At 31.2% G+C, this 17575-nt stretch overlaps 2 protein-coding genes across 2 annotated transcripts; both read right to left on the bottom strand.

The window, feature by feature from the left end:
• Window positions 1–1631: 1631 nt before the first annotated feature.
• Window positions 1632–3180, bottom strand: LOC118064565 (uncharacterized). Its single transcript, XM_035079249.1, has 4 exons — window positions 3010–3180; window positions 2376–2590; window positions 1859–1969; window positions 1632–1752 (listed from the first exon to the last, which is right to left on the bottom strand). The coding sequence occupies exons 1-4, from the start codon at window positions 3178–3180 to the stop codon at window positions 1632–1634; spliced, it is 618 nt and encodes a 205-aa protein (XP_034935140.1).
• A 6964-nt stretch (window positions 3181–10144) lies between these two features.
• Window positions 10145–17348, bottom strand: LOC118064566 (uncharacterized). The gene is made up of 4 exons (XM_035079250.1): window positions 17187–17348; window positions 11688–11872; window positions 10393–10509; window positions 10145–10250 (listed from the first exon to the last, which is right to left on the bottom strand). Exons 1-4 carry the CDS (start codon window positions 17346–17348, stop codon window positions 10145–10147), a joined length of 570 nt encoding a protein of 189 aa, XP_034935141.1.
• Between the last annotated feature and the right edge of the window lie 227 nt (window positions 17349–17575).

A 17575-nucleotide genomic window follows, 5' to 3' on the forward strand; every position in this document is an offset into this window, starting at 1 on the left:
TCAAAATTAATTATTTTTACGAAATCTTCAATTACAACTTCCGATGTTAAAATTCGAATTATAACACTATAAACTAAAGTGTGTTGAAAATGAACACTTATAAATGTGTTCAATGTTATATTAACTACCATAAACAAAGGATAGAAACCTTGTAATCGTTTTGTATATACTTCAAGGCGTGCTTAAATCTATAGTTTGTTTATAGCATTTAACATTCAACACGTTTATGTGTGTTTATTGTAACACACTTCGATTTACAGTGAAGCACATCACTCTACATAATATTTAATATAATATGTAAGCCAATTTTTAACTTCAACTTTATTGCTACGTCCACTTCAATAAAGTTGAAATTAAAAATGGATCTTTGAAAATTTAGTCTGCAGCTCAGAAATGCATTAATACCATACGAAGTCCTATTTATTGAAACTCATGACTTATGAATATAATTAAATATTTATAATATTTTTTTTATAAAATTATAGAGATTAGAATTCAATATCGATAATAACAAAAAAAAATTAAATTACCGTAACAGATACCAAAAAACAATAATTAAAGAATACAAAATTAAATCGACCAATCAGAAAAGCGTAACTATTTTATTCGTGCGTTGATTGGTCAATTTTATTTTTAAATTTTCGAAATAAATAAAAATTAAATAATGTTTTACGTTGTTGACTTGAGACAGCTCGCAGTGTATTTCTAGTGAAATTAAATTATAAAAAGCAATTGGAACATTAAAGAAATTAAAGATATTGAAGTTAAAACTGAAAACCGCTAACGTTTAGTGGAATTCAACTGCAGTCTATAGTACATATATTCTGATCACAAAAGTCATTAATTTTTAGATCCATTTTATTATAGTCTAGCACAGTTTTTTTCGAGTCAAATTTTTTTTCGTGTTAAGGAAAATACTTCTTATGAAACCAAAACAATCTTTACCAATCGATATCCTGCATAACAATTGAAACTAACTTGAATTATATTTACAGTCATCAATATTAAATTAATAATTCAAATATTATAACTGTTGACAATTCATTGTTGATAAACTCTAAAGAAATATTGGTATCGTATGACATTTAGTGTTATTAAAAGTCATAAAGCTGACGAAAAATAAGTTTATTCACATCCATTTTTGAGCAGTGAATCGGATATTGTAGAAAGATAGTTACGAAAGTGCTATCGAAATGCCTTTGCATTATTTCTTCCAAGAACTAAATCCATGAGGGAGCATAACCACGAGATGTAGTCATTTCTCTATTGTCTCGAGTGGTGGTTAACCGTAAATCCCTTGTGACTCAAACCTCGACCTAATTTTTCTCTTTATATTTCTCTCTACTGGGAGCACCTTTCAACAATTTTTCTTCCTCACTCATTGGATAAAATATTTGCCATCATATTATCATATAAAAAAGATCAAAGTGGAGATGATTAAAAAAGTTGAGAAAATACTCTAGTGTCATTAAACTTTTATTTTTCGGCTTAAAATCGATGAAAATATTACATCTTTTATTTTTAATTTATATTTAAACGTTGATTAAAAAATATTTTTGTCTATTTTCAATCTTAATTATTAAAAATATTGTAAGGTTTATTAAAAATAAATAATTTACACTAAAGTTATGTTAATGAGAATTTAATAATAAATGTAGGAGTGATACAGGACATTTGTAAATATTACCACAATTTCCACGAGTTTTATATGCAAAATCATAAGAATCCAGGTGTTTCATATTTTCTTCATGGCTGTGTAAAAAAAACTTGGATACAAAGAAGATGAAAAATTTCCGAATTAAATTGATCTTCATTCTTCAATCTCAAAGATTCGAAGCTAAAGAAATATAAATTTTACCTTAATATTACACGCAATAAATCATCGATGAAAGAAATTCCTGGTGGATGTAAGAAGGTTTTCGCTTCACAAATCGTCCTCAGTACGCAATTTTTTCCCGGCAAACCAAGTCTATAAAAACGAATTGAATTTATTATTATTTCTACAATCTTGCTTTTTTACATCAATTAAAGTCTCAAATCCAATTGATAGTTTCCATTATCATTAGTTATAATTATGTAAAATTACATGACAATAAAATAATGCAAAAGTGAATTTAATTGGTAACTGTTGTTAAGTAAATAGCATACATTTCAATCAATAGTAGTTTCGCTTTGAAGTAATACAGATAGAATAATACCGTGAATACTTGTGTTAACTTGCTTTGTTCAACAATAAAGCTTAACAGATTTATCAAATGGAATGATTCGTTAACATAATTCTTAATTATAATGTTGATTTTAAATCAACAAAGTACCCTGATAATTAGCATAAATAATCATTTTAATATAAAAAAGAAAAATGACCGTTATTTTACCTGCTAAGAGCTGCTTCAAACGTATCATAAAAATCTCTCTTGTGTCTACGTAACTTGTAATAATTTTTTTTTATCATTTTTTTATTATTCTTTTTTCTTTCCTTGTTTTTATTCTTTTCGTCCTGTGGGATTGGCCAGATCATATCGAATTCCAGATCTAAGTTCCAGTTTGTTGGTTCTTTCACTTGAATCGCTTTCAGTCCAGTTAGAGTTAGCTTTAAAGACATTATGAAGGGTCATAAGGCACGTAAAATATCTTTCCTTTTATTTATTGTTTCTGCTCTTATTTAATGGCTTGTGAGAAGTCAATTTACAGAAAATCCTTTGGCTCGAAAGAATTTATTTAATTTTTCTATCATCAAAATAACTATTAATGTATCATCTAATTACACTTGATTCCAAAGTTTAGAAGTTGATAGAAATAAAAATAAAATAATCATTAAGTGATTGAGGAATTGATCAGTTCTACTTTTTAATAAGTTAACTGATTGAAATAACTTTAAATAAAGTAATGAAATAGATTGAATTGGTTCAAGCAATTTAATTTAGCCAATATGTTTCCAACCCGAAATGAAGTCATGTAAGATAACATAAATATCATGATGAAATCAAAAACATCTTATAGTTGAGTTACCACAAAACTGGTGCTCTTGGGAAGAACCAGGTGTCGTTTTTTTCTGTCTAAGACTTTCGTAAAGTTGTCTTGAGGTGTCATAGTATCTAGAGGACACTCAGAGTTGCTAAGAGTCAACTGCAGAATCCCAAGAAAACTTGCTGCAATAAGTAACGAACGTTCGAGACTCATGACGAGCAATTGGAACGAGGAAAAAGTTAAAAAGTCTGGTTCAATAGTAACACTGGTGGAGGTAGGGCTGAGAACCTGCTCAACAGCCGTTACTTCAAGTGCTAGTAGCTTGTTTGACGTGCGAGTTATCGAACTTGAGACACGTGATGAGAACTAACGTAAATCGAGTATGGGCTTTTATGCTCTTGAAGCGAACTGCTGAATATCATTGACTTTTACTCTGGCTTTTCATCAGAATTACACTTTGATTTATTAGCACTTAAAATTACCGTTTATTATTTCATTAATTTGTTAATGCTTCCATTATAATATTCAATCAATCAATATTTGACTTTTTATATTCCAACCAAAATTGCATCATTTCGGATTAAATATTCATCCAGAATTCAATGATGAGTAATGTGAGTAATTAAAAATTTAAATTTGAATATGAATTAGTGACCTATATGAAAACCTACCTGACTATCTTTTGATGTACTCAGGTCTTGGGCAGGAGTAAATGAAATTCAATTTAAAGGAGTTTATCAACAAGAGTTTAGGTAACACTTAGTTGAAAAGATTTTGTTGAAACTTTTCTCATTCTTTTTTTCATTAGTCACCTAGCCATAAACTTCTATAAAGTAATTCGTGCAATTTAAGGACCATTTTGATCTCAGATAATATTTTATTCAATGGTTCTTAATCAAATCTTATAAGGGTCCTAGTAAGATTGGTGATATATGCAGAGTGCATAGCAAGTATTCTGTTTCTAAAGGTTCATAAACCATACAATAGTAATTAAATAAATTTTCAGATTAATCTGCTTCATCTTTAAAGGTCCACTTCCAAAAACCTTAGTGGTTACTTTCACTGCTTTGAGTGCTCTTCAGGCATATCTATAGCTATTGTAAGAGTAAATAAAAGAGACACTGAGCCTATGTTAGATCTTCTATAAATGTCTCTTTCTTTTCTAAGAAAAGTCCAAGTTTGCCCCTGAACTGGACGTCGTGAATAAACTCAAGGCTAACAAAACCCCAGACCTCAATTTTTGAAGGTGACAGTTCTTTTTAGAACTCATTAAGGTGCCTAACACCTAGATCTAGTTTCACTACCAGCTTTTTTATCACAAAATGTTACATTAAGCAGCATAAAAGAGAATCATTTTTGAATGCAATTAAAAATCAATTACTTAAATAAAATACAAGAAGTGAGAATTTTTTATTTTCTATAAAAAAAGTTAACTGTTATCTTTTTTTTTAATCAGATAAATACTACACAAAGTTCTAACGATAACTGCAGTATTATAGATGTTATTTTTTACTTTAAAACAAACTTTCGCTTTTTCTTCATTCTGACAAACGATTGGAATAAAAGCATAGCAGAAATGGCGGCTTTTTTTTATGGTAAACGCATTTTACTCTGGACGTTGAATAGCACATGTTGATGTTGACGACAAGTTCCCTAGACTTTAGAAAATTGTACGAATGCATACAAGTCGTAGATACAACTTTAATGCTAGATGACATCTCTTGGATGGTATATATTATGGATCACGTAACGTACTACTTCGGTGTGTAGATATAATGCGCTCGGTTACAGGAGGAATTCATTTACTGTAGAAAGAAAAAGGGCGAGAGAAACAGAAGAACGGAGTGAAAAATATAGTTATAGTTATGTATGTATATATAATAAAAGAATAAAAATGTGAAGACGAGAATGATAAAGTAGGCATGCGCTTATTAATAAATTCCATAAGGTTACTCTCTCGAGTAGTGTAGGTGTCTCATAAATTTATCATCTCACGAGGTTGAATCCTTGGTGAATTTAACTGTGAGCATATCGATGTTGAATTATCGTTTATCCCACGAGGAAAAAAACTTTTCCCATCATCTCGTATTTTGTACTTTTTGACCATTATTCTCAAATTCAGATAATCAAATACTAATTAGTTAGAAAATAAGGTTAATTGAGTTTATTTTATAATGTATTTCATTCTATTCAACTGATTGAATAATATTTTTTTTTTATACCCTGGTCGAAAGTACGTGCTTTCGGCTTTAATTTTGAAGCAGAAAGCCTAACATTTATGCTTCGCTAGAAATACTTGCGCGCCATCTACAACAGTGAGCCGGAAGAAGCTAACAGCGGAACGAACGAGTTTTCTCGTGCACACTGATACGTGAAACTGCCGCCAGTCAGTAGTAGCTAACAACTGTGATTGCATATAACCTCAAAAGTTATCAGTCTTTTTTTTAATGAAGTTGTAGTTGTTATTTAATGATACAAAAGAGGAATGACAAATTATTATCAACTGATGAATCTATGAACGAAGATGAGATTTTAATGCAGAGGCTCAATCAATTATTGAGTCAGACATGTTACCAAAGAAATCGGGAGATCGGTACACATTAAACTACGAAGCCTATAAAAAATGGCAAGAGAATCATAAAAATTCTTTGTCCAAATCGGAAGAAAGCAATTTAGTCGTTTATTTTAAATAATTGAGTGCAAGATTACAACCGACAATTTTGTGGAATATTTGGTCAATGTTGAAGAAAACATTATATGTAAAAGAAAGTATTGATATTAGTAAATTCCAAAGTTTAAAGTGTCTCATTAAAAATAATTCCAAAGGTTACAAACCAAAAAATCTTTAATTTTAAAATGGGATGAAATTATGAATTTCATTAGCGATGCACCAGACAAAATACATTTAATTACGAAGGTTTGTATTAACATTCATTTATATCAATCACTCAATTGATTGATATGTACAATTAAAAAAGTCATTCTATTCGTTTTTTTAATGAATTGATAAGGCATAAATTTTTTTAAATGCTATACATATAATTTTTTTCCGTACTTTCGACCGGCTATGAAGAAAAATAGTATACGCCACACGGGCAGAAGTTTGGAAGCTCTAAACTGCGCGACATGATGCCCTCGGCTTCGCCCGGCACGCAGTGCAGGAACTTCAACTTTCTGCCCTTGTAGTGTAATATACTATATTTATCAAAAAGCTACAAAATAGTGTCTAAAAATAACAACATTAACTTATATTGTATGTTTTTGAAAATGAGAATAGGACGAGTTATTGATGGTTGCTGTCAACAAATTATTATAATAATAATCATGATTCAACAGATGTGAATAATAAGTATTTAAGACATAGTTGAGGTTAACATTATATGTTCCTTAATAGAAGAATTATTCATCGACTGACAATGTAACATAAAATTGGAACTACCTTGTTTCTCAGAGTGACCGGTCTACATCTTTGATGATTAATTCAATAGTTTCTATACAGGAAGATAGAACGTGATTGAACAAAAATGGATTTCTTTATTAACGCATATATCTTAAAAGTATACAGTCGAATCTCGTTATAATTGACCACGCGGGCAGATCAACATTCATTATAATGGACTTCTCCTCCATCCTCACTCCTGCTTAAACACACTAGTGTCATCATAAACGTTATTGGCCAAATAAAGAATTAGGTGGGGATAGAGGAAGTCTATTATAACGAGAGAGTCCAGTCAATTATTAGTAGAATCTTTTTGTGAATAAAAAAAAAACTTCAAAAAAAATTCCAAATTCAGCGCGTTCAAAAATAAAAAATAGGTCCGGGCACACTTTGTCTGTGCTAACACGACGAACTTTCCATTAGTAATTGTTTATAACAAATTTAAATAGTTGTAATCAATGTTCGTTGAAAACATCCAAATACATGTGATATACACGTTACTTATTCAATAAATACAATTTTTAATTGTTCATAACAAATTCATATTGTTATTGTTTGGCTTAAAAGTATTTTAAATAGCTAATCTTTTCATTTTTTTTCTTAGTTATTTTGTTATAAAAAAAAACGGCTTGATCGAATTCGTTCAAATTTCTTTCAGGTCTTCTTTATAATAATATTTTTCGAATTAATTTTGGTTCAAGTTGATATCTTGATCCGTTCTTACGATATCTAAAACGAAAAAAATGCTGACGTCCGTACATACATACATACATACATACGTACATACATAATACATTTCTAATTATGGGAACTAATAGATTCATCATTTCTATCCGAACTTTCGGAAATAATTGGATGTTGAGGCACTTTCTGTTTTACGTCATTTCAACCTTTAAGCATCACTTTTCTGTCTTTTCTCTTATTCGATGCAGTTCTGAATAGAGTCGGCCGCTCTTTTCCAGAAATTCTGCACAACATTGGATTTCGCCTTCCACAGCAAGTAACTGACATTTTATCACCTGATATTTTTCCCGGTAATATGTTCTCTATAATGTAATTTTGTATAGAATTTGAAGCTTCTGATAAATTGAGTTCAGGTGATGATGATCTACTCAGAGGTAATGGAGCTATTTTATTATTTATAAAAAACGACATAGAACGTGCGAAACACTTGTAAAAATAATGATTGTGTGTTGAATATAAACTATCAGCGTATTCCATTAGTTGATAAAATATAATTTGTGTTTTGTAATTTATCCAATGTAGCATTTACTTGAAGTTATGGGTATGCGTCGTTGTATGTAACTTTATTAACTGAGAGACCAGGTAGGCTCGCAAGAGCCGATCGGGAGATAGCTAAGCGGATGGTGACATACGATCGGCTTAAATGGGCACCTTCGATCCCTACATAAGTCCGGACACAGATGAAGTTTATCTTGTCCGGTTGCAAATAGGCAGTGAGCGTTTACGACGCAGCCTGATACTAATTAACCGGTTCTGTCGAGCTAAAGGCTATATGCCCATCTCTTTTATTTACAAAACACTGGAGCGGCTGGGGGACTTCTACCTTGAAGAGAATTGTGCATCAATCCCTTGTAAGCAGTCCAACACCCCTATCAAAGTTGCAAGTCTGTAGAGATTGCCGTCCACGACCTTGTAAGGGAGCTAAAAAGAGCCTTGAAGATGGGCAGATTGGAACTCAGCGTCTTTTTAGATATAGAGGAAACGTTCGACAATACACCCTTCGAAACCATGGGTGAGGCAGTTCGGGACACTGGAACAGATGCTAGCACAATGGATCAAGAATTAACTCCCTAATAGAATGGCGATTGCCTAATTCGGGGGTACATAGGTTCGAGCTGCAGTAGCCAGACACTGTCCACAGGGTGGTGTCATATCACTCTTGTTGAGGATCGTTCTTATAGACGAACTCCACACATTAAAAAAAAAAACTTTTTAATCTGAACAAAAATGGCAATGGAAAAAGTACAATGTGGCCACAAAAAAGTTACGCTGGGGCCTCGTTAAATCTACGTCCACCATAAATTTTCTCAAGGCGAAACCTCAAGAAAATTCCCGCCCCAATTCAAAACTTATCTAAATTTTATGGCCCAGGATTCTATGGCGGATACGTTACAAAGTAATTTCTCTAGACACAAATTAAAATCCAATTCCAACTTCATTATATAAACAATTTACAACATATATTTATTCTATTCGAGATTTCCAATTGCTAATAACTCTTCGAGGGAAGCCTTCAACCTTGCCTCAATAGCAGACGAGCTACAACTCGTCAGCGAGGAGCTACAACTCTTACATGGTCCAAGATCGTGAGCTACAACTCTCGATCGCTAGCTAAGACCAAGAGCACCAACTCTTGGCCGAAAGGCTACAACCCTCCAAATCCTACTTTCGGAAAGCTACAACTCTCCAAGGAAACCAAAAGGCTACAACCTTTTAGCCAGAGCTACAACTCTGTATTGTATAACGTAAGCTACAACTCTCGTTGGTCTCGTCAGTCTAGTACCTCAGAGACAAGTGAAGTGCCGATCTTCGCAAAATCCAGCTCTTTTATACCCTTTGACTCCGCCCACTTTGCTATCCCCCACCACTATTGTGGTGAGTTGCGTGGGGAAGTCGTCATGGCAACAAAATCATCACAGTATCTCTCTCTCTCTCTCTCTCTTAGATCTATTACATTTCTTATGACCCTCTCTCTCTAATACATGGTTTTAATAGGCTTTGCCGATAATTTGAATTTCGCGCTACTTCTCATGGGTCGATAAAATGATTTTACTGATTATCGATTCATCAGACCAATTAATTTTCTATAATATCGGCCTTGAAAATGTAACTACAGTACAAACTTCTAATACGCAAAGTAACAATTCTTAGATAAATAATGAAAAATACTATGTGAAACGTATTTTTTGTATCTTCAATTTGTAAAATCTATAGCAACTTGTCACTTACGTCTAGTTGAACACGGACAAATCTGTTATTTTTTTTTTAAATTTTTCTCAGTGCCATAGTAAAACGTTATCTAGTGTGCTTTGACTCGACTGTAATTTATGGATCTGTTTAGGCTAAAAATTTCAACTTTATATCATAAAACTTAATTCTTCAAGAAAAGTAAATAAAAATAACTTGAAATAAAAAAAGTGATTTACGTGCGATCGGGAAGATCGACACGACGAACTTTCCAGTGGAAAAAATTTAAAAAAACCACATATATTCGTACCCAACGAATTTAAAGTGTATATTAATGTGAAAATTTAGAATTTCAAAGAACCTTATTTTCATAACTAATCCAAAATAGTATTATTCACCCTCTCCCCCTAAATAAGAGCTCTCCCTCTCCCCTTTCGCTTTGTTCTCGGCAATACCAAAAGAGACTTCGCTTCCTGCATCCCCGATGAGGTTAAAACTATATGATTAACAAAATAAGCAATAAAAAATAACACTATTCATGGCATGTAAATATAGAATAGTTTTCTTCTCCGCAGTTTTTTGATACAGCTCAATAACCGGCTCGACCAATTTGGCTTGAAATCTAATCAGGTTTAATTATACATCTAGATCGTCTCTACAGTTATCTAATAAGATGATTCATTTAAAGAGTGTGGTAATGTAGCTGCAGCTATAAATTTCAATTCAATGTGATAAAAAATTTATTTTTGTAATTTCAACTTTAACATTTCAATAGAAATAACTCAAATAAATTGATCTGAACTTTATTCAAAAGATATCAGGGCAGAAGTATCTTTCCTCACAATTAGCTGCTGATTGATGTGCTACGTCATACTCAGTTGGAGGATCATCATCATAGGACCCTCTAGGTAATCTAAAAAAAGCATAATTTATGACTATTTAATCAGTTAACAGTTCAGCAGAATCAAGACTCCATCAAGCTGAAGTCAGTTATAAAGGAATATATTACTATGTAAAATGATTTTAATAACTCTATGATTCATAGCAGCACTCACGTGAATATAGAGTGGAGAATTTCTTGCATAAAGCTTCCTTTCCCAACTTCGGAGTCATTTCTTCTTCCTGCTTGGCAAAGAGCCTTGAGGACACAAGACTTTCCATCTCTGCCTCTCCTTGAAACAAAGGACATCTTCATTGAATACTTAATATTAATTTTATGCCTTCCGCAAAAAAATTCCGCAACATATTACGAAATATTCCATCTCTAGATTCCAGTGAAGTTCAAACTGAGATTCATGTCACGTTATTTGATGAGACTACGACTGTAGACAAGTACTCAGGAAGTTGTACCAACATTTCTGACGTTACGACGTAATTAAGAAGCATTTTGTGCGTAAGATTAGCTACTTAGAGGAACTGACATCTTTGTAACTATAACGTCATTCAAATATTCTCCATGCATAACATTTATGTTTAAATTGCCTTTAATTTTGAATAATTATCCTAAAGAATTACTTCACCTCAGAATATGATATTACACTTTTTATTCATATAACAGTCTCGATGTGATGCTAGACTATTTGAAGCACAGGCAAGTACTTTACTAAATTACCTTATTATGAATCATATTACAACCAATATATTCTACATATTGTTTCAGAATATTAAGGTTTAGTCAAGAATAATATTTCCATAATAAATCTAATGGTATTATAGGTTTTGATAAATTAGCTATTAAATTTATGTTGACTGAACATGTTGTTGGTATTGAAGTTTAAAAAGTATTATAATAGATTGTTCAATTTTACTGTTATTTAAGTCTTTCACATGCCATCCAATACATTTTGATAGTTTACGGAAAACCACACATAATTGACGAATAAAAAATTTGATGGACAATTTTGTTTTTCATTACACTGAGGTCAGGATGTGACAAGAAATGGTATCAAGGATAACATGGTAGAGACTCATTGGATGTTGGGTTATTGCGAGCCAGGAGAATGTATCCCAAGGGGTAGTAAGTGCAATATCGATATCTTCTTAACTAAAACGAGCCATTCGTATCGTCTAGGGTTTGATATCTTACCACGAAGTCGAGGTTATCTCAGCTTTATCGATGGTCAACGATAAAAAATATATACCTATATATTCTACTCTAAAAACTTTACCCCTTTCTTTTTTTTCTCAGCTCAATTCCACTTATACTTTTCTCTTTCTCCGTTTATATCCATACTTTCTCTTGTTTATCCCTCTTTTTTTATTCAATTTATTTCTTTATTTCTTCTTCGTAGACGATTGCTCCCCTGTTCACTTACGCTTTATTTCTAGAAGATTCGATTCATTGACTTACGTGCTCAACATTAGCTCCACTTTACGATACAGCTCTCTTCTACTTCGTCGATGGTAAACCTCGGCTGGTTTCCTATAAGGAACTGTATCTCTGTGAGGCAATTCCCAAGCTAAACCTGCAGTTACTCCCATTGTAAAGAAGCTTTGAGGTCTTGTGTACGTTCCAATAGTCATACAGTAAACCAACTGAATAAAAAAAAAAAAAAAAACGATTTATTGATTTTCTTTTGATACTGGTGCATTGAGAAAATTTTCTTAGAATTCTTAAGATGAAAATGTCAAGGAAAATTATCATGGTAATTGATGGATTATCAATTGATGAAAGCTTACCTAGCCCCAATAGCTACATTTGATAATCACCTGAGTAGAATTTATTTTAGACATGCCTAAATAGCTATTCAGCCCTTATTGGGAATCAGATGGGCTGGCGTAAATTATTTCTAACCAATTATTATTCAACCATTCTTGACCTATGCTTGATGAATTTATTTTTACGCTAACTTAAGACCTTTTCAATTTTGAATTACTCAAAAACTTCCCAATTACAACCTTCTTTTCTGCATTTCTAAACATGTCCTAATTAAGCTTTCCTCTACTTGGCCTTCGGTAGGACGAGCGTTACATTCCCAATGTGGGCCTAATTCGAACAATGGGTAGAATAATTCAAGTCCTTTTAGAAGTTTTATTTAATTTTATTTGTAAAACAGAAAAGCAACGTTTACAGTAAGACAGTCTACAACAATACTGAATTTGGTAATTACTTAGAATTGGGGCTCCAGGTAAAAATCGCTCCGAAAAATTTTTCACTACCTGGAAACTATTTTCTTAGGTAGAATTAGACAATTGAAGGTGGGGGAGACATAATTCATAAGGGCCCATCGAAAAAACAGGATTTTTAGGTATAGGTATAGCTTGAATTTGAATAATAAAGTGACGAAGAGGATGGAAGGTGCGGGGGGAGGGGGTTAAAGGGCCTAAATACTTTTGTAATTTTTGAAAATATTAAAATAATGGGAAAATATGTCTCTCCCACCACGCAAACTTTTGGTATCATTATGTTTCAAGACAACTACCTTAACGAGAATTTAAGAAACCTGAATGAGATGCGAACTCTTTCTACAAAGAAAATTCGACTCGAAGATAATTGACAAAAATTCTTTAACATAATTTGTACTGTAGAATGATATTGTTAAGAGGATTCATGAATCAAATAATTTGTTCTTCATATAAGAAGTAAATTTGCCCAAAGTAAAATGACAGAAAATATATAATGACATTTGAAAACATAAAATTAATCTAAATAAGATTTTCATGATCTAAAGTCTAAATAAGAATTTGATGACATTAAATTCTGAGCAGAATATATTCAAACAATAATCATCAATGCATGAATTCGAAATTCTTATGAAATAATACACTCAAATAAATGCACCCAAATGATATTATTTCTGGTTATTAGAAAAACTTTGTCAATTATTTTATTATTTCACACAATAAAAAGTGAAAGTGTATTTTATAAATAATGATTTATTGATAAAATAGAATTTTTCAAGAAAAACGTGAAATTTAAGCTCTTTTAAACTTTAAACAACTAACGATTGTAATTGATACGCTCTCTCATAATCGTTCGAGCATGAAACTAGTCGATCATGAAGTAATTATTTCAATGAAATATGGTACAAATTTACTATCTTTCACAGACTCCAAGGCATGAGATAGAAATCATGAAAATTATCCAATTTGTGAAATCAAATAATTTAAAAGATTTATTTTACACTGATAATTATTTTATTGAACATAACATCAATCAATAAATTTTTGTGTAATCAAGGTTCGATACATACACACACAAAGCAAAATTGATTTTTATAAATCAAGTAATAACTGAAAGAATGTTACTTCAATTTGGTGAATAACTAATCGAATGTCTAAGTATGTTCGTTAGGCTTACAAATGCATTATGAAAATCTTCTTGGTCTTCAAAAATACTTAACTGAAATTCCTAGACACATAAATCATCAACAATGATGTAGTAACATTCTAAGAAAATTTTTTTAATGTGTGAAGTAATTTTCAATTAAGGCAGTTATCCAGCGAGAATGATTACTTACAATTTTTTTTGAACGGTATTATTTTTATAGAATGACGAAAACTGAACAATTTTTTTCCTTTGAACAAAAAAGATATGACGTCAAGATATGAAGATATTTACAATGAAAGATTACGATTTTACCATGCAGTATAATGGTAGAAGGTAACTCGTGATAGTTTTTCAATAAATATTCCAAAACGGAATTTACGATTACGTTTAAAAAAAAATCATAAAATCAATGAATATGTAATTAATGCTTCAGTGAAATTTCACACAATTTTGACGTTCAGTTATTGAACAAAAAATTATTAAAATCAATTTTCCGACAACAAATGGAAGAATAGTAATGTGGTGGTACATACATATAAGTAATGTCGATGCATTGGTACAGGTCCATCCAAACAATTATTCCAAATTGTAGAAAAAAATTATTAATAATACTTTCTAGATATTATTGAATATTACTTATATCGTATTATAAATAATTTCTGAATATAATTCCACAGAAGTTTGGATATTTATTAGATTTTTTTTACATATTGTAAAATAAGACCAAATAACAACTTTGGAAAATTAATAAATAAAGAAAAATGTTTATTAAAGATTGACAGCAATTAATTAAAATCAAAGAATCCGTGCGGTCAACTCAAATCTCAGTCGAAAACTGGAGATAAACAAACTCTCCACTCGTTGCTACAAATAATCTAATCGTCAAGCAATCGTCGTTAACTAACAAACTGTCGTTAGTCTAATAGTCATTAGATGGCGACATACAAATATTTTGCACTTCTCCCGATCTTCTAAAAATTGCCACCTGGCAATTCCTATTAGTTGGGTAAAAATATTGGATTAGGCTGAAATAAATAAACATGCAAAATCTAAAATTACATTTCTAATTCGAAATTCTGAAAATCAAAAAAATAATCATTCCAAATTATAAAGATGAATCAAGTTATTACTCAGCCTAAATACCAATATTGCCGCTTCCCAACTCTGTCTGCTTTAAAATAAATAAAACAAATAATTAGGAGGGAAAAATCCTGCGGCGGGTAAAAACCTCCAAACAGACCCAAATGATCTAAATTAAACTAATAACGTGATTCTATACAATAAAAGATTTCTTAAAAACTAATCGTCCGTTAGTCAAATTAAAAATTAAAAATCTTAATTTTCATCTTCGATTCCCTTTCCATCCTTCTTTTTCATCAGGAGGAACCACTGGGAAGAACCAAAAGAGTAGGAAATGCCAAGAACTGGAAGGTCATGGAACTAAACAAAATAAAAGTTCCTCACAGAATCAAAGTTCTTTAAAAATTTCATTATTTAATCATAGATTTAATGTTCAATTAATAATTAGGTTGAATTGTCACATTTCATGAAGTCAATTCTCTAAGTAAATTCCGACTTTGCATCCTTTTTAAATAAAATCCGACTCTTAAATAAATGATTCAATATCATTAAAACAATCAATTCAATTCCACCTTGCGCAAGGAATTTTCAAAAATAAGTTCAATAGCTTCTGCTCACTGTGCAAACTAAATTATTAAAAATTGGTGAATTTGAATCAACAATCAAATGATCAATGCGAGCCAACATTCTTAGACTGGAAGTTAAAAAAACCCTGAATTCAACAGAAATTAGAAATCCAGAAAGAGTCAACAACGATTCATTATCATCATACGGAGCGAGTCTAATCATTCAATCACTTAAAAACGACCATTCAAGATTTTCTGAAATTCGAAACGCAACATCTTTAAGTAGATTTCAGATGCATGAAGGCCTTCCTAAAATAACTAAAATTTTAGGCGATTTCCTTCACTTTAAAGAAAAATTGAATTAAATCTCTGAATTTAATCTAAAAGAATTTCAAACCAAATTTAGTTATTTTCTGTTAAACTTGATTTAACAGCCTGAAAAATTTTACAATTCTTCTTAGAATGACCTTCTATTCCACAAATCCAACATCTAAATCTATGAAGAGAATTTTGATTATTAAAAGATTTTAAATTTCCTTTAGCAGAATCAGAATAATTATTATTATCATTATAAATTTTATCTTTTTTGAAATTATTGTTAAAATTGTTTTTATTCTGACCTCCGAAGGTCAAATCTTCAATCGACTCGAGTTCTAGAGCTCTCTGAGTTGCTAATTGAAGAGATTCAATTCTCTCCGAACGAAGAGAAAATTGTAACTTTAATTTGTTTAATCCAGAAATGAATTGCAAACCAGCAATTCTATCTCTCTCTTCAAAAGAGACCGAAGGGTACGCCAATTTGACAAGCCTATCCAAATCATTTGAAAAGTCTGTTAAGTTTTCATTTTCAGACTGTTTTCTAGCCTGAAAACGACTAAAATAAGCTCCAGAAAATTGAGCTTCACCAAAACGATCTTCCACAATTTTCTTCAATTTTTCAAAATTCCCTGAATCTTCTAAACTCAAATTTTCTAAAATGACTTGAGCTTTGTCCTTCGAACAGGACACTAAAATCGATGCTTTGACTTCATTTGTCCACTTATGCAGACGAGCGATTGTCTCAAATTGACGAGAATAAGATTCCCACGTCTGAGAATTATCAAATTTTCCCGGTTTTGCAAAAGCTAAAGAACTATTATTATTATTAACTGAAGAAGTTGAGACCGATTCAACCAAATTATTAGAATTATTTTCTAAATTATGAATTTCCAAATTATTATTATATTATTATTATATTATTATTATTATTATTATTATTATTAATTAAATTTCTTATCTCTCGAAATAAATCTTGAGTTTCTCTTCGACCTTCCTCGAAACGTTCCTCCAAACGAATCTGATCTCGATTTAGTCTTTCTTCCAACCGATTTAATCTCATCTCTAAAGCTAGAAGTCCTCCATTAGAACCGTCTTCGACACAATTGGCATATTGAGTTCTCCTTTCAGCTCGAGTTTGTCTCCGACTTGGACTCTTCGGCATGATTTTTTTAAAATATTCTTCAAAAGTCACTAACAAAAATATTCACGGCACGCGAAACGAACCACTTTCTGACACCAATGTAAAATAACAACTTCGGAAAATTAATAAATAAAGAAAAATGTTTATTAAAGATTGACAGCAATTGATTAAAATCAAAGAATCCGTGCGGTCAACTCAAATCTCAGTCAAAAACTGGAGATAAACAAACTCTCCCCTCGTTGCTATAAACAATCTAATCGTCAAGCAATCGTCGTTAACTAACAAACTGTCGTTAGTCTAATAGTCATTAGATGGTGACATACAAATCTTTTACAATATAATTAATTCTATTTGGCTTGAGCACAATGAATTTTGATACAAACTCTCGAAGAATAACTACCTTAAGAAAGAAATTTTTTTTAATTAATTTTTTTACGAGTGATAAGTAAAAAAATTGAAGATAATTTGAATTACCTGAACATTACTACCTTGTGGGAATATTAAATATCTTTTTGGTCCTTCTGCTTCTCTTTTAGATCTCAAGAAATGTGTATTGTTACCAAATTCTGATAATCCAAGTGTTGTAGAAACCAAAACTAGTATATGTAAGTGACGTAAAGCAGCTTTAGCAAACATTTTGTATTTAAAATAACTGGATAATACTCTTTGTAAGTATATGCCAAGTACAACGGTACATGGTTGAGTGTTAAACTGCTGGGAATTTAACATTCATTAACTTGCTTGATGTATTTCAAATATTTCAAAAACGAATTAAAGTACTTAAACTTTATCATGGTGTGGAAGAAGTAAAAAAAGAAATAAATAATAAACATTTGAATAATTGTCAAAAGTTAAGTTTATTT

This window comes from Chelonus insularis, unplaced genomic scaffold (genome assembly GCF_013357705.1).
Source record: "Chelonus insularis isolate UGA/USDA-ARS -01 unplaced genomic scaffold, ASM1335770v1 contig_23_pilon, whole genome shotgun sequence".
Taxonomy (NCBI): domain Eukaryota; kingdom Metazoa; phylum Arthropoda; class Insecta; order Hymenoptera; family Braconidae; genus Chelonus; species Chelonus insularis.